The 26,141-nt window shown below is 47.9% G+C and overlaps 1 protein-coding gene across 4 annotated transcripts in view; it reads right to left on the reverse strand.

The window, feature by feature from the left end:
- The window catches only part of RPS6KA2 (ribosomal protein S6 kinase A2), a 382,062-nt gene that overhangs the window by 285,725 nt on the left and 70,196 nt on the right, over positions 1–26,141 (reverse strand). For all 4 annotated transcript variants that reach the window (XR_003793712.1, XR_003793713.1, XM_029223883.1 and 1 more), the window contains exon 3: positions 8,064–8,114. Coding sequence is in view for 1 of the 4 variants with exons in the window: in XM_029223880.1 (XP_029079713.1) it covers positions 8,064–8,114 (51 nt within the window). In the remaining 3 variants the exon portion in view is untranslated. The remainder of the gene's footprint in view (positions 1–8,063; positions 8,115–26,141) is intronic.

Consider the following 26,141-nt stretch of genomic DNA (forward strand, 5'->3'; position numbering starts at 1 on the left):
ACTTAGAGGTCCTGGAGCAAAGAGTAGGATCGTAGGAGGAGCCCGATTTCTTGCCTCAGAGTTTCTGACTTCCAGGCTTAGCTGAACCCTGCTTGATGTCGTTTGGTTAGCATGGAAAAAGTGGAGGCTAAGAGTAATTTCAAATTCTTTTTGAGTCATCAAAGGGTTATATGAAGAGAATGTAAAAATGTTATTTACTTCCACAAAAGAAATCACAGGAGAAAACCGTCTTTGATTTTGGCAAATGTCTACAACTTAGCACCATCGCTGGGCTAAGACCCTAGAGCCAGAGAGCTCAGGTTCAAGTCTCAGCTCCACCCTCGGCTGTGCGACCCTGAGCAGTAACTGCCTCAGTGTTCCCACCTGTAAAACGGGGACAGTAACGATCACGGTGACTACTTCATACGGATATGAGCATTAAAGAGTTAATGTCTGTAAGGTGCTTAGAGCAGTGCCTGGGACATAAAAGTATTATACGAGGGTTTGTTAAACAAATTAAAGGAAAACAAAAAATAAAGAAATAATAAAAACCAAAGAAATCAACAAAGCAAGAGATACAAATGTCCTTTTATCTTGAGAAAGAGCAAAATATCAAGTAGTCCTTTAAAGATTTTTCCTCAAATTTATGACCTCATGATTCGTTTTTTGTCCACACGTCCACCATCCAATACTGATTATATCACACATAACGCTTTTCAAGAACTCCTCTAAGGTCATTTATTTTAGGATTCTTACTGTTTAGCTAGAAAGAGTGGAAAGCACGCAGAGTTCTAAATGGAAGGGACATGTGTGGAGTCTGCGGACACCAGGGCTGCTGTCAGTGTCTTAATACCGAGCATGTGGTCACACCCGCACTTTGGGGATCACTGCTCAGGGGCTGGTGACCCCCAGTGGGGGAGGGGTATAGATGGCCCTCCTGGCGCACGGGAGCTGAGAGCACATTGGGGTTTAGGTACACTTCAGGGATGGGTGGAAGAAAGGGAGCCAAAGGAGGGGGCCCACAAGGAAGAACCACAAGGCAAGGGGAAGCCAGGGGCCTGACCCACCACCGCTAAAGGGAGCGGGCGTTCCCGAGAGGGAGTGTGGTCCACGCTACCGCCGCTGCTGGAAGATCAAGCTGGAAACGTACCAGGAGGCCATGCAGGGGATCTAGCAACATGGAGCACGTTTCCCTTCTCATAAGAGCGGCTGTGGTGAGATCGAAGCCACCAGAGTAGGTCACAGGCAGACAGAGAGGGCTGGGGGTGGGAAGGGGCGAAGCTGACACGAGGGGACGTCCTGACGGGAAGGCTGGTCAGCCCACTGCCAGCAGGTGTGCAGGACCGGGGGTGGCGGTATGCTGGCCTTTTACCACCCGCTCGAGTCAGGGCCATGAGCCTTCCCAAGCACCGGAGCTGGAGGGTCAATACTCTCAAAAGTGCCGTGGAAACCCTTGATGACGAATGAGCAACTTCTAATAACGTGAGCGGAACGTTTGTGAAAAGAATCTGGAGACCACAAGCAACAAATGTATCTATATTTTTGTGAACGTATCATTTGTATACTACACATTTATATATTTATAGAGAGAGTATATCTGTATGTGTTTATGTATATGTATAAATATATATGCAAGAAAAACTAAGTACTTAGAAGATCTGACAGTTTGTCTCCTGTTCAGCTCCATCCTTTCACAGCCACCCAGCCAGGTGACCTGGCCTCTAACCAAAGTCATATTTACCAAGTAGCCAAGTGGGGCAAGGGTAGGACTCCGCCCCAGGTCTGTGAGCTTCTGGTCTGGTCCTCTTCTCATCCTACAACGTGACCGCACTACTGGCCAAAACCAGTGCTGTAACGAACGGTATAAAGAACGGTCGCTGTGTGCTGAGGAAGGGAAGCATCCCCAAGTAAAATCATATGAGAAGCATCACAGGACTAGGGCGACATTACGCCTTCGAGAAAGGAGTATGGAGAGCTCTTTCTGTTGGACCAGTCACGGGTGTTGACATCGTAAGGCCAGGGGCATCTCTAGCCCAATAAGTTGTGTTTCCCAGGCTATGCTCCACAGAAAACCAAGGGCTGGGGAAAGCTCCCAGGCGTTGCCGGGGCCACTGCTGGCTGCTATTCCGCAGGTGCGTCAGGGACGGCTGGCCGGCCAAGCAGCTCCCCACTCTGACATTTTTTTTTTTTTTAAATAAATTTATTTATTTATTTTTGGCTGCGTTGGGTCTTTGTTTCTGTGCGCAGGCTTTCTCTAGTTGTGGTGTGCGGGGCTACTCTTCATTGCAGTTTCTCATGGTGGTGGCTTCTCTTGTTGTGGAACACAGCCTCTAGGCACATGGGCTTCAGTAGTTGTGGCTCACGGGCTCTAGAGCACTGGCGCAGTAGTTGTGGTGCATGGGCTTCGTTGCTCCACGGCATGTGGGATCTTCCCGGACCAGGGCTCGAACCCATGTCCCCTGAACTGGCAGGCGAATTCTCAACCACTGAGCCACCAGAGAAGCCCCTCCACTCTGACATTTTTAATCCCCCCTGGAGTCACTGCATCTGTAGCTGATCGACAGGCGGGTGCACACTAGTATAGAGCCTCATACAAGGCCAACTTGTAATAAAACAATAGTAGCTTTGTTTAGCTTTTAGGAGATTATAAAAGATAGCTCTGATTTCCCATGGCTCTTTTCTCCCCCATGAGACCATGATTTAGAAAATGCTACCCTAAACTGCAGTACCAGGTGTAAGATGGCGAGCTGGCATTTAGAAGAGAGAACTGAAAAGCTTCCTGCTTGTTTGAAAGACACAAGACTAAGCATCACCTTTCGGCTGTACTGACCTCCAGTACCTCGTCTGTACGAGCAGTAACAACAGTAAGGAAACAGTGACCCCGTGAAGCTGCCTGACCGATGGTAGGTACACAGCTCTGATGAGTGGAGGGAGTGAGTAGGAAGTGAGGTGCTGGCCTTCACGAGGGCACAGTCCTAATGCCGTTAGAAATAAACAGAGCACTTCCTCCTTCTCTGATTCGCCACAGGGCAATGTCATTACAGCCCTGATTATGACTGAGACATTTACAAGGTGAACTACAAATGTCAAGCAGAAATCTCAAACCCTTTGGGTTGCTTGGGTGTATAACTGACAATGACTTGTCAATTAATGAACTGACTACTTCTTTTCATGCCATTTGTCACTAAATGCCACTAAACTTCCCCTTTAGTTGGTGAAATTATGTAAGCTATTAGTTAGCCATCTGTTACTAAACCCCAGACATCTGTAATATAATCATCACCCAATGATTATGGTTATTTTAATATTTTTAGGATGACTTGAGTCTTGGCTAATTATTTCTTAAGATATGATTATTGCATTAGTAGTTTAGATTTCTTTGGAAATTATAGAAAAGCATGAGGAAGAAAAAAGGATCACCTGGGATCCTAGAACATAATGAACAGGCTTAGGAATTCTGGGATTTTTTTGCCTGTAAATCTTGTCAGTTTTGGTTGGGGGATGGGAATTAAGTTGTAGCTGAATACGTTAAAATTTGGGGTGAGTTTCTCCCTAAAATTAATGTTTAGTTTTTTCCCCAGATATCCCCAAAGGAAATTTAAAAGTATGACCTCGATCAAAGGATATTCCTAGCTCCACATGTGCCTCGGAATACTTAGCTAGTTTCCACTGAAGGGCTACACGCAGACTGGGAGAGATCGTCCAACAACTACAGAAATATAGGAATGAGACTGTATTTGTCTCTTTCGTACTGTTCAAGGAGGGAATGAAAAAAAGCGCAGAGGTTGCATTGTGCTTCTTTTTAGTTGTAGGCATCTCCTCTGCTACCACCACTGCTCTGGAACCGTCCCTTGGTGCCCCACCTGCCCCGTGGAGATGTCTGCACCCATCCTTGTGACACTGCAGTCCTGATGTACCTTCATTTACCTGCCCCAGGTCTGCGATGGGGCGGGGGGGCGGCAATGTAACCCCTGCCCTGCACAGACGTCCACACACCCACTGTGGCCTGAACGCGGGAAGAGCCTTAACCCGGAGCTGAGTTAGTGGAGGTGGAGGCAGCTCAGCTCCACGGTAGAACTTCTGTCCCTGGAAACAGACTGAAAACCCAGATTCCTGCCTTTGATTCCCTCTGCTTCACACATCTGTTAATGTCACCCATCACCGTCACCTCATCAACACGCAGAGTGCACCTGTGAGCATCAATTCATACGCTTCAGGACTCAAGGCAGAGGCAAGAAAAGATCTGATGACAAAGACGCAGTAAAACAGAAAAATCACCCTTATTCCAGGGCTCCACATCCTCAGAGGATCAATTTGGTCCTGGATGAGCAGCTTAAGGCATGGTCATTACAAGGCAAAACAGAAAAGAGAAGCCAGCTCATGCTCCCCTTTCAAACTGCGAAACTGAAAGCTACTTTGTGACGCAGCTGGGGACTGTCTGTCATACAGGAGTGTCTCAGCCGGGCCTCCACTCGCCAGGAATTCCGGAAAAGAGGCGAGGCCGGGTTAATATTCCACCAATATTTATTGAGTGGCCACCATGTTCCACGCACCCCAGCAGAGTTTTAACTAAGTTTCTTTTCAAAGGGTTAAGTTTGAGTCACCACCTTATTTAGTTGCATGCTGAGGTATCTGGCAAAAGAATGGATTGTTTCAGAAATTATTAGGAATTAAAACAACATCAGGGCTTCTCTGGTGGCACAGTGGTTAAGAATCCACCTGCCAATGAAGGGGACATGAGTTTGATCCCTGGCCCGGGAAGATCCCACGTGCCGCAGAGCAACTAAGCCCGTGCACCACAACTACTGAGCCTGGGCTCTAGAGCCCGCGAGCCACAACTACTGAAGCCCGCGTGCCTAGAGCCCGTGCTCCGCAACAAGAGAAGCCACCGCAATGAGAAGCCCGCGCATCGCAACAAAGAGTAGCCCCCGCTCGCCGCAACTAGAGAAAGCCCGTGCGCAGCAACGAAGACCCAACGCAGCCAAAAATAAAAAACAAATAAATAAATAAAATTAAAAAAAAAAAAAAAAACACCAAACAAGCACAACACACACACACACCCTGATGTCAGGCAGGCGGTGGACAGGTGCGTGTGGGGCACAGGGCCTGACCTTACAACCGGGCACAGCCTTGGCCTTGCTTTTCATCTTCGTGCAAGACTGTATGTCTGCCCTCGTCTCCCCTGGTAAAGCTGCAGTCTGGCCTCAAGTCCTGCACAGTAATGACCAGGAGTGGCCTCATTCCTCTGCTCCAAACAGCAGGAAACTGAGGGAACAATTGCTTTTTCTTTCTTATAAAGTTCCGCCCAATCAATAGCTCACTGAACAATCCACTCTCTAAAAAGGGCATGTGTGTTCATTCCAAAGCAGTAAAAAAAAAAAAAAAGAGGAAAAAGAGGGAAAAGACCAAAACCACCCTTACAGGGGCAGAAGCTGCTCTAAAGAAGCCACCCTTCTGTCCTGTGCAGGGTGAGTGCTTGGGCAAAGAAACGTCCTCCCCTTGGAATTTTAACCTCCTCTGTCTCCTTTTTAAATTTCTTCTTATAAAATCAAATAAAGAGTGAAACCATAATAGAAAAAGAGGAAATTCAATTCGCTGTTAAACAGGAGGCCAGCGTCGGGGGTGGGGGTGGGGGCGGGGGGGCGGTTATCACGTGAAAGATGCAAATGACTAATCGCTGTGTCAGCCAATCAGCATCTTCCACGACATTCCTGGTAAAATATCATTGTATTTCCTATCAAAGTTGTAAGGACACCTGCTCACACCCCAGCAGCTAAATCTGTGTTAGGATTTTAAACAGGAGCCCCTCTAATACTCTCAGTTGGTGTAACGATCTGTTTAACACAGAGTTTTGCAAAGTCTTATTAAAAATACATATGGAAAGAGAGGGGGATGGAAAGAGAGGGGGAGAGAGAGAGGGAAAGGAAAACTCCTGTGATCCACGGCTGTCCTAGGACCTTTTCCACACTTTCAGGTGCTCCCAGGCCTGATTCGTGGGTTTTATCCTCAGTATAAGAAGGGACCCCTACTCATCACATTCAAGGTGGATCTGAAAACACGGCCAAGCATTTTCACCCACTGGAGGGCTAAGGGTCCTAGAGGGGAGCAGGCCACCCCCAGCAGCTGCTCCCGGGCTCCCAGAAGCCTCGACTAGGATGTGATCCAGGCCTGATGGAAACAACCACCCTCCTTGAAAAGCTTTGCAGTCCCCACCGTGGCTCTTACAGGTCACACCTTGTAGGCCTGGCCATCGATTGCACAGGAAATGATGCCCAAGGGCCCCGCATCTCTATCCCACCCCAGTACCCAGTCCATCCCCCACCAGACTCCTTTTATTTGCCTACGTTCATTTCTACAACCAAGAAAAGAGCAACGTGCTCATCCTGAAACGTCACTCCTGTTCGCTGTGGCTGGTCTACACGGGGATCATACGATGAGACTTGATTTTTCCAACAGACACACAGTCCCTCCCACATCTGTGTGCTTCCATATAAAGCCAAATGAAATTTTACTAAGAATCACCAGCTAGAGCTTAATTATTCTTTCCTTGAACAGGTTATAAACTAGACCTAGAAAAGGTTATGAGAAAAGTACAAAAGGTCAATTTCGTGCCACAACTCACTTTGCTTCCTGAGTTTACTAAAATTAGGACGCAGTTCAAAATAGTCCTGACATCTGTCTAGTCACTTAGCTAAAATAATTAGAACCACCTTGATTTTATACAGCCATGTAAAAAAATCATTAATTTTTAATTCTACTGACACAATTTTTATGTCTAATAAGGAAATCTAATTCATACAAGCTGACAGTAGCGAGGACCTTTTTTTCAACCAAATTCTTTGTGTTGGGCTGTTGATAAAAATACAATCAGACCCAGAGAGGAAAAGCCCAAGTGTGTAAAAAGTAAAACCCTGGCATTCGGTGATAAGCATTGTTTGCACGCATACCGGCAACCAAATGCAAGCTCGGCCACTCACAGCCCCAGCTTCCTTTGCTCCGGGAATACAGGTCCTGGAACTACTGGGGCTCCGCACAGCCCCTGGGGACCCCAGACCCACAGTGAGTTGCTGAGAAGCCATCACTTCTTGGAGCAGCTCCCGACCTGCATGGGTTCCAGGTGGCCCACCACCTTGACAAGGCTGGTGAAACAGGACTATTAGAAAGATGCCAATATGCCGAAAACCAGCAGTATTTCTGTCTAGGAGGAACAGAACGTAGTCTGATGCAATCACGTAAATTAAATAAGGCTGACCTGAACCCTGGCTTCTGTGACCTGTTTGGTAGCTACAGGGAACGGGCCCATCGTACCTGCCGTGCCTGCGGGGAATCTGCAGCCCCGACAATTACAGGTGCCTCGGCTTTGCTAGTACACGTAGCATTACTATTGCTGGGATCATGGGAGCTGGAGAAACAAAACACCCAGAAAACCGCCTCATAAAATTCCTTATTTATAATGTGAGTATTCGAACCAGGTAGCTACTTGAAATACTATGAGAAATCTACCTCCATCTAAAACAATTCATTTTAGGCCTAATTCCTGCAAAAGCTTCTGATGGACCCTGAACACGCACGCAGTAGGGTCCGGAAGCTGGCCGGCCGCCAGCCCACCAATCCCCAGGCAGACGGCATGCGACACCCGGCATCCCAGCCCTGCCTTGCTTTGATATCTCACTTGCTGCTTTTAATGCCAGCGTATTGTGAAGGCACGTAATAGAGTTTTAAAAGAATGGCTGCACATAAAATCACATATATGATACCCCCAATGGCCCACAGACTCAGAATAAAACTCTCAGTCTTCCTGGGAAAGCAGGATGACTTTCCCAGTTTGACGCACAAGGCAGACCCCTGCCGTACAAAGACGTTATTACACAACTCGCGTTTCTGTGTTTCACGCAGAACATCAAAGAATTTAAATTGTACTGTGTAGGGCTGTGCTCTTCTGAAAGCGCACCACAGCTGGCTCTGCTGGACTTTGGGCAGCGTAAAATAACCAAAGAAAATTGAAAAAGACTTCACGTTTAACATTTAAAAAATATAACTGACATTTGCATGCAGGAAGATAAGCCAACGTGAGCGCTACTTACCTCAGCTGACGAGGCTGCCTTTGTCTCAAGCGAGGTCAGGTCACACTTGCCCTGTGGGAGCAGAAAGTGAAGAAAATTCCTTTAAGTCACAGGGCCTCGTTGACGGTAGCTCCTTAGTGAGGACAGTTACACGGACACTCACCAAGCCTGGCAGTTTTCTGCTTCTAAACATAAATCTCCACATGATTTTCAATAATTTGAGGAGTTTCACTAGCTTTCAGGAAGCCCTTCAGTAAACACCGAAAGAAGGGAACTGGCAAACTTTTGTGCAACTTTTACGATTCAGCCAAAGGAAGTGATGTTCCCATCACCAACCTCAAAACGCAACCAGAAAAAAAAAAAAGTCACTTGTTAATCTCCAAACGCACAGCATTTGACTAAGGAGCTGTGCTTATCACCAGGGGCTGGGCTAACGTCTTAAGGTGACTTCAAGGCCCTCCATCCTACGAAGGTGTTCATTCCAGCTACAGGGGAGAAGAATCCTAATCTGTAAACAGGCTAAGGAACGCCTAATTAAAATTCCAAACATGTTCAGTCATCGGGGTTCAGCCTAGAGACACACACGTCGAGGACACTCTTCCTCTTCCCAAGCCTGTCTTTGGCTGGAATCAAAGTTTGAAATAAGCTGAAGATTTTACTTAGGAACGTGACTTTAGGGTCTGGAGAACAGAAATCACACCTCTGCCCACTTCTGCACACACGACCTTGTGGATGTGCAATTTTCATTTTCTGCGTTATTCCTCATTTCTCCTCTGTTCTCTGTTCCTGGGCTCAAACCCACTAAAACACAAGATGGAGAAAGGGGCCACATTTAAGTTAATCTCTTTCACCACTGACTAATAATGGTGGCTCAAGGGTCAGAAGACAGAGGGGCCGAATCCCCCCCATGACTTCGGGACACGCTCCTGCCTAACAGGTGAGAATGGGGGCCCTGGGGGGACTCCACCGAGAGAGAAATCTGCACAGCGGTCACTACCGTCCCAAGTTCACCCTGCAAGGGTGACACCGCCTCTGTGTCCCAACACCACTGACAGAGGACAGTTACCTGCAAGGGCTTTAATTTCTTTACATTCCTGGTTCTCCACATTGGATGCACGTTAGAAACAAACTCCCAGATCCAATAACCCAGTGCGTCTGGGAACAGAATCCTGGCCCATCGGTCCCTGTAACACCTCCAGGTGCAGCTCAGTGCAGACAAGGCTGCGAGCCCGGCCCCTGCTCTTCTGTCCTGGCTTTATGTCCCCCAGCTGGACGGTGACCGTTAAATGGCAGGAACACGTTTCCTTCCATGTCATTTGCTGCTTGTTTTTGCAGCTCCTATACCAGCTTGCACCGCACGAGGCACATAGGGCCAACGTCTATGGTCTTTCCACCCACAGCGCTTCTCCCTCCTCAGCAAAAGCTACCTTTCCTTCTGTGGGAAGGAAACCCCACGCGGTCCAGTGAAAGCGACCCCACCACAATCACCCACCCCTGGCGGGGGTGTGAGTCAGGCCCCGTCATGCTTGGGTGCAGTGCTGGCTCAGAGACAGGCATGAAACCCACAGCAGGGGAGGCCCGCCCAGGCTGGAGCCACTGGTGGCCACTATGCAGATGCTCTGAGCCTGGAGTTTGTTACCTAGGAAATGGGCCTGGAATCAAAGATGGAGAGAAAGTCAGCGTCCTACTGACAGTTCCAAAACCTCTGGATTCACACCTGCCAGAAGCCATCTCTTCAATGACAGGAGCTGATAAACTGACAGTTTTGCTTAAGCCAGTTCGATTTGGTTTCTGCAGCATGAAAAAGGGTGGAGCCCTGACGCCACGTAAGTGATATGTTTACAAATGAATGCCTCATAGCAAGAAATGGGGGTCCCCAGAGCACCACAACACCATGCATCCACCCATTACCTTACCCCACGACCAAGCCCCAAGGACCACCTTCTCATGCGGGGTGCACCCTGACCCCGGCCATCCCAGAACCCAGGGACTGTGCACACGGGCACGCAAGGTTTGGGGTTCTCCCTGAAAAAGACAAGTTGCTAAATTCTGCATATTCCCTCCTTTAGGATCACTAATCCTCGTTCTCATTTTTCTGGGTCCCCACTTGCAGATAAGGTTTAGAGAACTGAACGGGGGAATCAGGAATGACTTAGAAATGATGATTCTCCAGTCATTCCGCAGCCACACTCTCCCGCCACTGGTTTGTCCTCTCCCTCCCGCTGCCCCCCGGACGTCCCCTCCACTCCACGGTCAGCCAAACTCAAACGTGGGTGCATGGGGGCAGGGGCTCTTTCAACTCCAACGGTGAAGCCCCAGGCCTTACTACTGCAGTCCCCGGTGAGGTGGAGAGCACAGGGTGCCTTTCCAGATCCCACCTCCTTCCCCGGAAGCACACGTGCAGGTGGCAGGCGGGCTGGAAGACAGAGAAGGCAGTGGGACGGCGAGGATGCGCACAATTCCCGACGACACCCCCGGCTCAGGGTTTGCTATCGGCCCAGCGGGAAATCCTGACTCTCAAGCGGTCCATGTTCCTTCCTCTTCCTCCTCTTCCCCAGAGCCCGTCCTGTCACATCCCGGCCACCTCGTTCACGTCAAAATGTGTCTAGCGTGATTTCAATAGCATCACGGCTAGCTCTGCTAGGGAACAAAAGCTAGAGTGCAGTGATGTAAGACCCTTCGTACAAGTGGACTGAACTCCAGGCGTATTCTGTGAAGAGGAAACTTGTCAGCCTTGTTTGTGGGAAACAAACCTGGGCCAGCAACTATTTTTGTGTTTTATTGGTTTGAAATAAAATACCAAACATTTCTAAACAAATGATCAATGACCATTTTGGGAAAAAACGTGGCTTGAATATTTTCGTAAAGCTCTAGAAAGTAGTCGTGTGCTGTGGGACACATGTGAGAGGCATGCGCTGCTGTGTTCACAGTGTTTGGAATTTCTCGTCTGGATGACAAAGCTTTATGTGATCTTTGTGGGTCTTTTAACAGCAGCCTTTAAGTATATAAAGCTGACAGTCCAGTTTTATAATGAGAGAGGGGTCCGGCTCACTCCCCTGTTTACTAGAAGACTTTGTGTGCAGTCCTCAAAAGCCGCATTTAGTTAGGCAAGCAGTTGACAGAATGAATATGCTCTTACTTCCTAAATGAGATTAGTACATGGGATTGATTCTTGGAGAGCTCGGTCCTCTCAAGCCAGGACTTGGCTGGCGTATTGCCGATGTCTTTAATTAACAAATGTGCACACAGTTGACGGCTGCCGGCCTTGGAGAAGGCTGGCGCTCACCCTCCTGCCTGGCCCCGCCACCCGGCCCAGCAGCCAGCACTGCTGACCGTTCAGGAGATGCAGCAGCCTGGGGCTGGGGCTCAGGCCCTGGAGCAGCAGACCAGAGGGTGTTTCCGGGCACCAGGCGCTAGGCGAGTCACTTAACCTCTGTGCCTCGGTTTCCTCATTTGCAAAGCTGAGATGAGGCAGTACCTGCTGTCTGGGGGAGCTGGGAGAAACGAGCTGCACATTTTAGGCGCCCAGCATGCAGGAGCCTCAGTCAGTGTTGGCCACGGGGATGCTGTAGGAAGATGAAGGGGCTCTCCAAGTGGAGTAGTAGACAGGGGCCCCAAGACAGCCCGCCCTTGTCTGCGAGCACTGCCATCCGTTCTGGGATCCCCGAGGAGTCAGCATCCAGGGGCTTGAGTAGATCTAAGGGTCCTTTATTCCACCTGCTGGCTTGTGAAGGTGGAACAGCAAAGCAGAGACAGCAGAGGGCACCAGAGACACTGGTACACAGGACTGAGGCCTGCTTGACCCGAAGACCGCGCTGGACACCACCCAAATCCTACTCGTTATAAACAAGTACGCTACGAATCAACGCAAGGGTCTGTCGTTTTGGAACCCTTTAGAAATTACCAAAACAGTTCACTTAACCTGTTGGATAAACCCTTCCTCTGCCGTACTGAGTCTTAAGTGTCTTTGCATGGCAGTGGCTTCAGTGTCCACATCCACCCCTGCCCCACACACAGCCCTGCAGCGGGGCCTGCCGTTTCGGGCGCGTCTGTGGGTCCGCGTGTCCTATGACCCTGGCTCATCGCGCTGGCTTCTCCCGCCCAGCCGGCGTCGTCCACCACGAGGTGGCAGCACAGGACGCAGCCCGGGAGAACCTCCTGCCTGGGCCCCTGCTGCCGGACAGGCCTCTGTCCTCAGGCCTTACCGAGGCTCCCGGGAATAACGCGCTGCCTTCACACGCGGACCAACTGTAGGGAAGGCAGGGCTTGTTCTCCATCACCTCTCCCTTAAAGACCCTCCTCTCCCCCTTCCCTGGGGACCCAAAGCTCCAGAGATCCGTGGGCCATGTCTGGGTTTCCACGGGCTCTAAGGGGTTAATAGGGGTGTTACAGTGTCAGCCAAGAAACCTGCCCTCTTCAGCCGTTTGCTGGTTTCTGGGCTGTGACCTGTGTCCTTTCTAGATAAAACAAACCAAGGGGTGTGTCACTAGTTGCAGGGGAGGCCAAGCCCTGACTGGATGGGAATGGGTGCCCCTCCTGGCAGCTGCGGCTCCTTCCCCTCTGCCCCGCGATTAATGGACGGAGAGCCGCTCACAGGACATCTGCCTCCGGTGAGAAGCAGATAAAGGTACCCGAGGACTATGTCACTGTGCACACTTAGAGATGAGGGAAAACAGAACAGAAAGTGGCTCAATGAATAACTGAGCTGTAAAAAGGAAGCAAGGAGAGGTGAACCCACGGGGGCTAAAAGAGGGGGCCCAGGGGGCTGGACCACCCCTGGGGTCTGCAACCTCTGTTTAGGTTTTTTAAAATTTTCTACATTGAGGTGAATTTCACGTAAGATGAAGCAATTAAAATGTATAATTCAGTGGTTATTTAGTGCATCCACGGTGTTGTGTAACCATTACACTATCCAGTTCCAAAATGGTTTCATCACTTCAGAAGAAAACCCCATGCGCATTAGGCAGTCCCTCCCCACTCCCCGCCCGCACCCAGGCCCTGGCAACCAGCAGTCTACGCTCTGTCTCTGCGGATGTACCCTCTGGAAATTTCACATCAGTGGAATCAGACTGTGAAAATAAATAAAGGAACCTCATTTTAAATGGAGCTGGGGAGCCCTGAAGGGGCAACTCTCCCTTGTACACCAGCCCTTCATCACCAGCGGGAAGAAGGATGATGAGAATCATTTTGACGAGGAAGGACACTTTTCACCCAGGAATTTCATCTCCTGCTTTAGGAAGAGAAGGAAGGTCCGATCCCTCCCTGCCCCAACGATAAGGCGCTAGCTACTGTTTGCAGCCAATGAGAAATCGCCAAACCTCAAACTCCAGGTTCTTCCCTGGTAAACCTGGGTTCAAAACAACCCTCCCCAATTTCCTCCTAAAACCTAATACAGGCCAATCTTCCCCTCGTCTCTTTGGATTTGGCTACGGTTTACCATAGCCTGCTTGTCCCAAGTTGCAGTTCCTCTGCTCTTCCCAAGTAAACTCATTTTTGCTTAAATAAAATTGTTCTTTGTTCTCTCTAAGGTTGACAAGACAATACGTGGCTTTTTGTGTCTGGCTTCTTTCACTTAGCATCAACTTTTTGAGGCTCGTCCACATTGTAGCGTGTGTCACTACTTCATTCCACTGTCTGTACACCCCGTGGTCTGTTTATCCATTCCTCTGTTGATGGACCCTTGGGCTGTTGCCACCTTTTGGCCTTTGTGAACAATGCTGCTATGACCATGTATGTACATGTATGAACGTGCGTGTATATGAATGAACATGCATGTCCGGGTTTGAGTCCCTGGGTATTCATCTAGGAGTAGAATTTCTTTGCTCCTACAAACAGCATGAGTGGGACAAATTGTATCCAACGGCAGCTGGCGAGTACTTGGAGAAACAGGAAATCTCATAACGTTGCTAGAAGGAGAATAAATGAGTTAACCACTTTGCAGAGGAATTTTTCAATACCAAGTTAATTTGAAAATGCACGTGTCTTGTGGTGCAACAATTTCATTTTTAAGTCTCGAGACCAGGGAGAAAAATTCTAGTGTATGTTCATGAGACATACAAGATTTTCCACCGAGCACCGCTTAGAAGAGCAAAACAATGGAAGTCATCTAACTTGGTTCCTTGGTAGCGGAACAGAAAAATAAGCTGGTATTTTTTATACCATGAAATACTACACAGCACTTACAATGAATGCAACAGAAGCACATGAGCAACATGAATAAACCTCAAAAATACCAAAAGTTTTTTAAACAGTAAGTTTCAAAAGGGATCCATGTAAAAATTTAAAACACACCTATCATTTATAAATACAAACTATTGTGGGCTGAGTTGTGTTCCCTCAAAGAGTCATATTTTGAAGCTCTAGCCCGTAGCGCCTTAGAATGGGACCGTGTGGGGAGATGGGGTCTTTACAGAGGTGATTAAATTAAATAAGGTCATGTGGGTGCCCCTAATCACATATAACGAGACTAGGGCACAGCCACCCACAGAGGGACGCCCACATGGGGACACAGGGTGATGCCAGCCATCTGCAAGGCAAGGAGAGAGGTCTTAGGAAGAAACCAACTCTGCTGACACCTCGATCTTGGACATCCAGCCTCCAGAACTGAAAGGAGATACATTTCTGGTGTTTAACCTGCCCAGTCATGGTATCCGTTACAGCACCTCTAGCTGACGAAAGAGTCATGGAAGCCAGAGGATTCCTTTGTGGGTCAACCCAGAATAGCGAGAGAACTAGGTCAAAATATCCACTGAGTATTTAAACAATTGTAGTAATTAGACTTGAAATATAAGCCAATCCTAGACACTGAAGAGTCCACTGGGATTGTCTTATGCGCGCTTAACGTGCTGTTTACAGCCTTTCTCTGCACCTGTAGAAAATACATGCTTAGCTGAAGTACTCAGGCGTCCACAGCACTGCTCTGCAAGTCAGTCCTGCGTGGTCACCATGGTCACCAAACCCAGTTTTTCTGACTCTGAAATGTCTTACGCCAAGCAATCACTGCTCGTTCAGTAACACACGTGGCCCATGGCCACCTTGTCCAAATCACAACCGCTTGGATGTCCTGTGTTGTTTTGCTACTACAAAGAGACTATTATCTACTTATTATCGAATCCGACTAGAACACCAAGCCCCTCTCCCAGCCTTTAAGGACTAGAAATCCGTCTAAGTAAACAGTATTGCAGGACTGTGGGGCAGAGCTCTCTCCTCTCATGGAAACACAAACCATCTCGCTCCTTCCTCTCTGTCTCCGTTTAAGAAGGCCGTGCCTTCCGAAGACCAATCTGTATCTGTATACGGATTAAACTGAGGGCAGAGGACCCGGGTGTGGAGAAGACCCACCTCTCCCACCAGCCTGGAAACAAGGGTATTTAGGACCAAGTTGGGTATCAACCACTCTCCCAAAGAAGCTAGAAGCTATTTCATTCTTAACTGTCCACAAATTGATGGTGCGTTTTTGGATTATTTGAGATAATATGAGGGGCTTCTCCCGTCCTTGGAGTGTGTTCCTACTTAACTCCCCGACTCCCGGTATCCCGTACACTCCTGGGGTTGGGCAGGTGGTCTGCCGGCAGGCCCAGCTGCAAACGACGGAGGGACCGAAGGGCAGCCTTCTTGCCGTCAGAGGGCAGAGCAGCCAGGTGTAGACAGGGCATCTCAGATCAGAGAGGGGGCTGAGCCGTGAGCCACGAGACAGCGGAACACAGGAGGGGTGGATCCGGGAGGTTCCAGAGGCGGGCTCTTCCCAGGGAATCGCGGATGAGCAGTCAGTTACATCCCTTACTTACACCTGTCAGCCGCCTTCCCCGACCGAGCTTGCTCTGTTTTCACAAAATCTTGCACGTCCTCCAAGAGGCATGTGGCCTAAGCGATAAGATGTTTGCTTGAGTGGTTTTTCGGGAGCTTGGAGTCAGCGGTGCCCAGTTCGAGCTCAAGTTTGTTAAGACTGGTTGGGACCCACGACCCGCCAACTGGGCATGCGCGAGTGTCCCCTCGGTGACCATCTGACGCCGGAAACTCCACCCTCGGAGCAGGCCAACGCTGTCATGCGTCCCAGGGAGAAGCCTGTGCGTTAGGTGAGCCTTCACAGGGCCCTGACGACCTCACCTTTTTCTTCTCTCCAGTCACCTTTCCCCTCCTCCCCAGACCTCAGCTTTACCCCGTGAATGCCGCGAGGCCCTCGCCTCCGGGGAGGTGGATTTGAGATCTGTCTTCCCATCTTCTTGCGCGGCGCCCCCGTGAATAAACCCTTTCTCTGCTGCTGAACCCCGGCTGATGAAGCTGGCGGGGTACCTGGAGCCAGCATTTGGGGCCCCTTGTCCCAGCCTCAGCACCGCTGACACCTGGGGTGCGGGAGGCCGTCCTCGCCCTGTAGCATGTCTAGCAGCATCCCTGGCCTCTACGCGCCGGGTGCCAGGAGCACGCGCTGCCGCCGCCCTCGTTGACGGCCAAAACCATCTCCGCAAAGTGTCAGGCATCCCCCGGGCCGGGGCGGGGCAAGGTCGCCTCTCAGCGAGAACCAACCACGGCTTTAGGGGCAAGACTCCAGCCTGTCGGGGCTGCGGGCCGGGTTTGGAGGCCGAGGACCCGGGTATCACAGGAGACTCACACCCACACATGGGGCCGTTAACAGGTCCTGGCCACGCTCTCCAGAACAGCTCAGAAGCCCTGTACTAAGACTGTAGCTCAAGGTCAGAGCCACCAGGAGAAAGCGTGCCTGGGTTCCGAGGCCCAGGGAGCAGGGCCAGCCGCCGTGAACCGTCCCTCGGCACGGGCAGGATCCTTCCAGGCCTGATCCGCAGGGCAGAGGCGAGCGGCTACACCAGGCTCCAGAGGGAAGCTGCCAGCCGCACCGACCAGGGCCTCCCTGCTGTCAGGGACGGTCCCCACCTCTCAGCCTCGTGCCTGACAGAGACCAGGGTGTGTGCAGGGCAGGAGCATGCGCTTAGAATATGTTCACGAACCCCCCGGATGTGGGAGTTTCCCAGCACATTGGTGCTGCCCCTGCCCTGGATGGGCGCAGAGCCCCGCCTGGGACCTGTCTGCTCAGCCTCAGCCAGAGATACGCCGTTGCTTCCCGGGATGGCGAGTTGATGTGTCAACTGGGCTGGGCCACGGTGCCCAGAGTTCAGTCAGACACCAGTGTAGTTGTGGACGTAAGGCTATTTTCAGGTGCAGCGCGGTTAAGATTTAAATCACTAGGCTCTGAGAAAAGCAGATGACCCTCCCTGCAGTGAGTGGGCTGCATCCATCAGCTGAAGGCCTTAAAAGGCAGAGGTCCCCGTGCAGAAGGAATCCTGCCCCCAGATGGCGCATCAGGCTACGTCCTCAGCTCCTGCTGGAGCAGCCAGCCTGCCGGGCCGCCCCGCACACTGCAGACCTGCCGGCCCTCACAGCCGTGTCAGTCAATTCCTCATAATAAATTTCTTGCCTGTCTCTCTCTGTACAGATATACACATACATCCTGTGGATCTGTTTCTTTGGGGAATCCTGACTAGCTCAGTCCCTTTCATTCCTAAGGGCACTTCTTATCCTGAAATGACAGGATTCTCACAGTCCTTGCAACACTCAAACCCTCCAGCTCGATGTGAAATCTCCCCCTTCCCCGGGAAGGGAAGGGACTCGCTGCTTTTTCTCTTTGACACCTCACGCGGCACCACCCACTAGGCTGCCTGGGCAGCTCAGACCGGCTCTAGAGGCCTCACCGCCATGTCAGGGGTTCGAAGGATGGATAAACACTAGTCGCCCTGTTGGTTTATGGGAGCTATTGCTCTTTTCTTCTACTTACTACAAGGTTTATTATTTCTAAAGTAATTACCTCCTGTACACAGTGTTCCAGAAGACATCTAAAGAACAGCAAAGAGATTAGATGCCTCCCTGCCTCGGTCCCCATGGTAACGCCACGAGGTGCGAACTCCACGTTTCTGACGATGAAACGAACACTGACAGAGGGTAAGAAATTTTCCCAAAGTCACACAGCTGGTAGAGCTAGGATTTGAACTGAAATTCACTGAATTCCAAAGCCTATATTCTTAACCATTATAATTTGCTTCCAAACATTTTGTTTTTAAAAGGCTCAGCGGCCATGGCCCATGGGCCCAGCCGCTCCGCGGCATGTGGGATCTTCCCGGACCGGGGCACGAACCCGCGTCCCCTGCATCGGCAGGCGGACCCTCAACCGCTGCGCCACCAGGGAAGCCCCTAAATACTTTTAAGGCAACTGTGTATGATTTCCAGATCCTCAACTCTTTTCTAAAAGTTATGTAAGAACTCCTCTGGCCAGTTCCCCTTTTCCACCTGCCCCTTCACAATCTCTGCTTCCACTTTGCAAAATAAAGGTACACCTCTCACCCCTCTCCAAACCTTCCTCTGGAGGATGGAAACCCCGAGTGTGGACAGAGCTCCTGTTTGAAACACGAGTAGCTGACTGCACTCGGATGACCGAGGAACCAATCTTCTAGCAAGTGTGACAGTTTCCAGTTCTTTACTTTCAACAAATTTGAAGGAGAATTTATTCAAATTTTCAGCTGATAAGAGCTTTAGAAATAATCACAAGGTGATTTTTGGCATCCAGCTTGGAAGGAGCTTGAAAACATTCCTGACATTATTCTATCAAATCTTTTTCCTTTTCCATCTTTCACTTCTATTTATGTGACCACGTTGCCTCAGCTCGTAAGAATGAAAACTAAAGAAAACACTGATGCTTGGTCCTGCTCACTGTGGCAGCACTCTGTGGATACATGAACCTGGGGGGCTGTCCTTGTCACTCACATACTCTGAATTTCCCATCATTTTACTTGTTATATTTAATAATTATCAAGTTAAAATATTTTATTTTAATCAACTGTATACCAGTAACTCTAATAATTGAAAAGAAACTTGAGTCTTGTGGGTACAGAAAATTAAATTTAAAAATCAATTTCAATTTATGAACAGATTTTTCTGCCAGAATATAAGGAATAAAAGACTTTCTAGCAAATATTCATGTATATCACATTAGGATAATATTCTAAGTGGCAAGTGGGACGGAAATCTGAATTCAAGGAGAAAAAGGAGTCACAAAACATTTTTGCCTGTTTAGAGAAAAGCATTTTCATGTATTTTTTCAGAAGAATCATGGTAGGTTATCAAATTGCTACAGCATTTAGATTCCAGGGGAAACGCTTAAGAGTGCTGCAATTGTTTTATTTGGAAATACCAACGTTTTTAAATGTCAGAAGATATCCCCTTTGTAACTAACAAAACTTACTGTTAGATGCAACTCTTTTAAAAGGGTTATCTGCGGGCCCCTCCCCTCACGCCCAGCTAGGGAGACCCCTCTGTCTGGTGCGGGATTTGCAAAGTAGCAGCTCCACTGGGATTAGGGGCCCTACAAGACCAAAAGACAACCCTCAGAATGGGAGAAAATATTTGCAAATGAAGCAGCTGACAAAGGATTAATCTCCAAGATTTACAAGCAGCTCATGCAGCTCAATAACAAAAAAACAAACAACCCAATCCAAAAACGGGCAGAAGACCTAAACAGACATTTCTCCAAAGAAGATATACAGACTGCCAACAAACACATGAAAGAATGCTCAACATCATTAGTCATTAGAGAAATGCAAATCAAAACTACAATGAGGTGTCACCTCACACCAGTCAGAATGGCCATCATAAAAAAATCTAGAAACAATAAATGCTGGAGAGGGTGTGGAGAAAACGGAACACTCTTGCACTGTTGGTGGGAATGTAAATTGATACAGCCACTATGGAGAACAGTATGGAGGTTCCTTAAAAAACTACAAATAGAACTACCATATGACCCAGCAATCCCACTACTGGGCATATACCCTGAGAAAACCATAATTCAAAAAGAGTCATGTACCAAAATGTTCATTGCAGCTCTATTTACAATAGCCAGGACATGGAAGCAACCTAAGTGTCCATCATCGGATGAATGGATAAAGAAGATGTGGCACATAAACACAATGGAATATTACTCAGCCACAAAAAGAAACGAAATTGAGATATTTGTAGTGAGGTGGATGGACCTAGCGTCTGTCATACAGAGTGAAGTAAGTCAGAAAGAGAAAAACAAATACCATATGCTAACACATATATATGGAATCTAAGAATAAAAAAAAAAAAGGTCATGAAGAACCTAGGGGTAAGACGGGAATAAAGACACAGACCTACTAGAGAATGCACCTGAGGACACGGGAAGGGGGAAGGGTAAGCTGGGACAAAGTGAGAGAGTGGCATGGACATATAAACACTACCAAACGTAAGGTAGATAGCTAGTGGGAAGCAGCCGCATGCACAGGGAGATCAGCTCGGTGCTTTGTGACCACCTAGAGGGGTGGGATAGGGAGGGTGGGAGGGAGGGAGACGCAAGAGAGAAGAGATATGGGGATATATGTATATGTATAACTGATTCACTTTGTTATAAAGCAGAAACTAACACCATTGTAAAGCAATTATACTCCAATAAAGATGTTAAAAAAAAAATCAGGCACTTGTTTTGCTTCTAGCAGTCTAGCATTCTCTGATGTGATTAACTCATTTAAATCCTGGAGAATAGTTGTTTCAATTAGGACAACTCCTCAGGAGTTCTAGAAAAATATTTTAAGTCAGTGATTCATCTGAGTCCCAGATAGGAGTACACTCTGGTGCAATTAGGCCCACAGAGTAGGAGTCCGGATAAAAGGTCTTCGGTGATTCTGACACATCTGTGGCAGTGTCTGCCCTCAGCCCACCCAGAACACAGGCAGGGGACGAGATGCAGCCCAGCTCCTGACACGGTCCATCTCCACGGCCTGGTCCCCTGTTATATCAGGAGCTGTGAGCGGCTAAGTTTTTTTTTAAAAGGAAGGGGTTGAGAAGGGAAATGTAAACTGTAAGAATGCGCTACCCGCCAAATCGCACTTGTATGTATTTGCGTAGTCAGCGTTCCTTCACCCGGGATGATTTCAAACTCCCTCGCCCTTAACTTCATAATCTGTCCCAGGGAAAATACTTTACTTCATGAGAGGCACTGGAAGCATAAGGCTTCAGTCTGCTCTCAACTGCAAAGGACATTCATAATGTAAAATAACTGACATATGATTCTTCACTTCAGCTTTTAAACAGGAAGAATCCAGAAGGAATAAAACTTCGACCCTACAAAAGGAACTGGATAAATGCCAAAAGTTTTAGATATAACAGAATTAACAGTGAAATTGAGAAATTCATGAGGTTCTTACGGACTCAATGTCTCTGCAGAAGAAGACAAGGAAAACGATTTAAACTGGGAATTAGCACTTTCGTAAGTGGTTTTTCAGAAGTGTCATCGGTTTTGTAATAATTTAACCGTGTATCTTTTAAGGACACTTACTGTGTGCTTTTAAAGAAATTTAAAGCATTTAAAAGGCTCTGATATGCTAGACTTATCTAGCATATCAGAGCTAGAAAAAGCATAATTGATAAAGTTATCGATCCAAAGGTAAAACATAGAGGATCCAGAGAAAAGAGAAATGAAATAGGAGGGGCAGGGGGGAGGGGAGGTAAAGGGAAAAGAAAGGTTTATACAACTTTTAATGAAACAAGTTTTATTTTTATAATTATATTCAACTTTGAAACTCTAAAAATTTTATATTAAAAATGTTTCACATACATATATTCACACACATAATTTTAAATCAATGAGTATATTTGATTGCAAAAAATTTAATATTTTGAGAAATCAAATTTGTTCAACTTATGTTTTATCACTCATTAGTTATGCAAATAGTTTATAACCGATTAAAGGAAAAGGATTAGGAGGAATAATTATTTCATAGTCTTAAAGGTGTGCAATTTCAAAAAGCCAGGGTAGGGTTTGGCGGGGGGCCGTTTTCAGAAAATGTTTTTTTTAAATCCCTCCCTAGACTTCAGCAAACACAGAAGAGAAGTGAATTACTTCCAGCTCTTTACTTTAACTTATTCACGAAAAAATAGACTAGATAATAAAATAAGATTTTAAAATGAGACCCAGTCTTAGATTTTGGAGGATCTTAAGTGCTTAAAATAAGGTAGAATTGTGACACCAGGAGATGGGGACATTCCCACAGCAAAGCCACCACCTCTGCTGGGTGATGCCAGGTGCCAGGCACCGGAGCGGATGTTTTTAGGTCACCCTCTCGGGGCGGGGGGTGTGGTACAGCAGGCACCCCCAACCCCCAGATGGAGAAACTGAGGCACGGGAATTGGGAGCACTAAGCCAGGTGCGCCCAGCCCACCACTGACCCAGAAGATTCCCTGGACTAATTACATCAGAGCAAAGTTTAACCAGTGGTTGGAAGCTTTACTAAGAAATAGAGAAAATTAGACAAGCCACCTCATTAATAAACACAAAATAATTTATTCGTATGTAACCATAAGGTTAAACTGCTACTTAAAGTATAGTTACTACTATTAAAGTGATCATCTCTGTGATCAAATGATACACAGCACCTAACATGTTTATACATGAAATGAGACCAAGTAGAACAATTTTTAAAACCTAAATTGACTGTATGTCATTTCTTTTAACCAATACTCCTTAAATACTGGGTATTAAATATGTCTCTTTGGCCCTGAGGTTTTGTACAGACTAATTAATTAGGGCCTTAAAAAGAGAATGTCCAGAAATGGGACCCAGAAATTATTGTGCAGTTTGACTAAATATCCTCCAAAAGGAAAATCAAAAGTATTTGAGACATGAAGCTTCCACTGGTGAAGTGCACGAGAAGCAAATCGGTCATCAAGCCCACTGGGCGTTACCTGGACAGGTAAAACGTGTTCACATTTGCAGTGTAATTGTACCAAAAGTAAGTGCACCCGTGCCCACAGTTCATAAATGCTCCACCAGGATGCCGAGATGCAGACTCAAGTGTCAAGTAACAGCCCTTCTATTTCAGACGTGGTTTTGTCTGGGAAACAGAGGCCCGAGCCAGGCTGGACATCACAGTTATGGGCCCTTAAGCCCCGCTCACCTGGTCGATCTGTGAGGTGAGGACCCCAGCCAGGGTGTCCCTGCCCTTCATCCAGGACCTGGCCACGCTGAGGAGGTGAGAGACATGGGAGAAGGCACAGGTGAGAAGCCACTGAGAACGAAAAGCCCCCGTGGGCAAGGCGGTGGGGGCAAGGGTCCTGGTGAGGGTCCTGCCCCCATACAGGGTCCCATGGTCCTTCCTGAAACCCCAGCAGGAGGACGTGGGCTGGGCACGCGCTCTAGCAGGAAAGGAAGGAGGCACTAAGGAAGCAAGAAGAAGAAAGGATCCCTGTCACGAGCCCCACACCGGCAGTTTACCTAAAGATCTGAGTCGTGGCAATCACAGGGCAGGAAGTATCCCGACAAGCCCGGCAACGAGACCTGAATCACAGGCCTGGCCAGGACCACCGGGCGCCAAATGCCTGCAAACCACGTCCCACACTAGACTTTACAGGATCTGGGACTCGGCACCCACAGGGCGGGGCCTTGTTCCGCTCTTCTGCGTTGCTCACGGTCACCTCGGAGGGAAGAGCTGGGAAGCATGTGATGTTTTAATTTGCATAACATCTAGAAAATGTCCCTGAATTTTCCATAGCTGCATTTCTAAGCCATTTTCTAAGATTCACACGTGGAAACTCCCGAGGCGATGAGCAAAAATGGCTGAAAATTGCTTTTAAGATGTTAGAGGATGGCTAGATGTACGGCTGCTGTGGAACTGCCACTGAAATCACATATGTCATTATCAGTCTGTTCTTGTGGAACCCATACTGTACACACATGAGCCTCTGAGAATTTTCCTCTTGAAATTTCTGTCAGGTTCCTAAAGTCTTGAAGATTCTGGTTGTTGTTTCGATTATGCTTCTGATCTCCCTAACTGGTTTTTAAAAGTTAAGCACTACAATGTGAAATAATAAATATGACTAAGAGACTATATAGACATAAAAATAAATTCTTTAATAAGCTGCAGTTAGGGCTTCCCTGGTGGCACAGTGGTTAAGAATCCGCCTGCAAATTCAGGGGACATGGGTTCGAGCCCTGGTCTGGGAAGATCCCACATGCCACGGAGCAACTAAGCCCGCGAGCCACAACTACTGAGCCCACATGCCACAACTACTGAAGCCTGCACGCCTAGAGCCCATGCTCTGCAACAAGAGAAGCCACTGCAGTGAGAAGCCCAAGCACCGCAACCGCGTGCAGCAACGAAGACCCAACGCAGCCAAAAATAAATAAATAAATTTTAAAAAAGAAAATAAAGCTGCAGTTAGCACTAAAGTTTCCTATCATAAGATAAATTATGACCCTCAGGCCCATAAAAATAAAGAGCACCATGAAAGGTCCAGGCATTACCAAGAGTACTGTATATTTATCTGTATATAAGGACCCTCTATTTGTGTACTTTATCCCTCTTTTGTTATTATCCACTAATGTTAAAAATTCTATGAAAGATATAAGCATTTTGTGCATTCATGTCCTCTGGAATCCCCCTGTGGGGAGAGCAAAGTTATTCTCTCCTTGAACGGAAGGGATCTGTGTACCTGCACTGACAGGAGAGGTGACGTGGAGCTGGGAGATGAAAAGCATCCCAAATACTTAGCCTTCAATCAAAGAAAATGCATGTAGTGAACCCGCAAAAGGAAACCAGTGCACTGGCAGGTCCAGCAACCAAGGCAGCAGGCTGGCCTTTCCCCTATCCTCCTGAGAAATTATTATTATTATTATTATTATTATTATTATTAAAAAGAAATGTGCCGGGCTTCCCTGGTGGCACAGTGGTTGCCGATGCAGGGGACGCGGGTTCGTGCCCCGGTCCGGGAAGATCCCACATGCCGGGGAGCGGCTGGGCCCGTGAGCCATGGCCACTGAGCCTGCGCGTCCGGAGCCTGTGCTCCGCAAAAGGAGAGGCCACAACAGTGAGAGGCCCGCGTACCACAAAAAAAAAAAAAAAATTTACTCTAGAATCAACACTTACTAATTTAAAAAGATAGTTCACATGTTCAAAAATTCTTTTTAATCTTTGGATCAAAGGCAGGTATCCCCCGACCTTTCAAAATAAGTCCAAAATAGCATTTTTGGAAATCTGAGTCCAGCATGCAAGCTATAGTTGCATGATCAAGGAATGGAAAGTCTTGGTTAATTGTTCTTCTTAAGTCATCATATATACAATGCCTAGAACAATAGCTCTCAAAAATTAAAACCTACTTAACAAGAAAATTGCCTGGAATATAATGCAGCCTTTCTTTCTCCAGGGGTTCCAAAGTCATCTCAGGTATTTCAGTACCTGTTTCAGGATGTTAATTATAAAGCTGAACAATGGTTACCAGTCACTGTAGGCTCAGAACTGTGCAGACAGAACGTCTTATAAAACCTTACCACCATCTCGTCTTGGAAGATGAGGGGATGAAAGCAGGTGTCCAACCCATCGATACAGCCCCCTTTGGCTTCAGTCCAAACATCACCCTAAGAGGGGGGCCCCCAGGCAGCACTGTGGAGTGGAGTCCCCTGTGCCCTAAGACACCCTCTCAAGCCTGCAGTGTCCTCTGTGTTTCTTTCCTGGCCTTTAGCACCGTGGAAACCCTGATGCCGCGTGTGTGTTGGACACCTGGCCCCCTCCCCCGACTCGACAGTGAACAGGAAGTAGCTCAGGTGACCTGCTCCCAGCACCTTCTCAGGCAGGCTCCTGCAACTTCACACCTCATTTTATGAGTAATTTTAAACTAAAAGCGTCAAACACCTTGAAAGGCCCTACCCAGTTGCATGTTTTCGAGTGATCTAATGAGCAGATCAGTTTAACAGTGTCACGGGTTTTCCACCTTTTAGGTCCACTGTTCCTCCACTGAGAAATCTGCCAAGGAGCGTCTGATGGGCTATAAATTCAACGATCCCGTCCCAAACTAAACAGCGCCCAGATAAAGAGTACTTCCTGTAAAAGTCAGAAAACTCTCCCTTCCTAAATGAAAATAACTAAGACAATTCAGAGGAAAAGCGGTCTCATAGGTTGTATTTTCAAATGACTCAAACTGAATGATGAGACCCTCGTGAGGGCGTCTCTGCGTCCTCTGGGTCCTGTCTCTGTGTTCTCGACCCTCCAGGGATCGAGGTGACATGGAGGCTCCCAGAGCGGGAACCAG

The sequence above is a fragment of the Monodon monoceros genome, unplaced genomic scaffold (assembly GCF_005190385.1).
Source record: "Monodon monoceros isolate NGI ecotype Baffin Bay Population unplaced genomic scaffold, NGI_Narwhal_1 Super_Scaffold_15, whole genome shotgun sequence".
NCBI lineage: Eukaryota > Metazoa > Chordata > Mammalia > Artiodactyla > Monodontidae > Monodon > Monodon monoceros.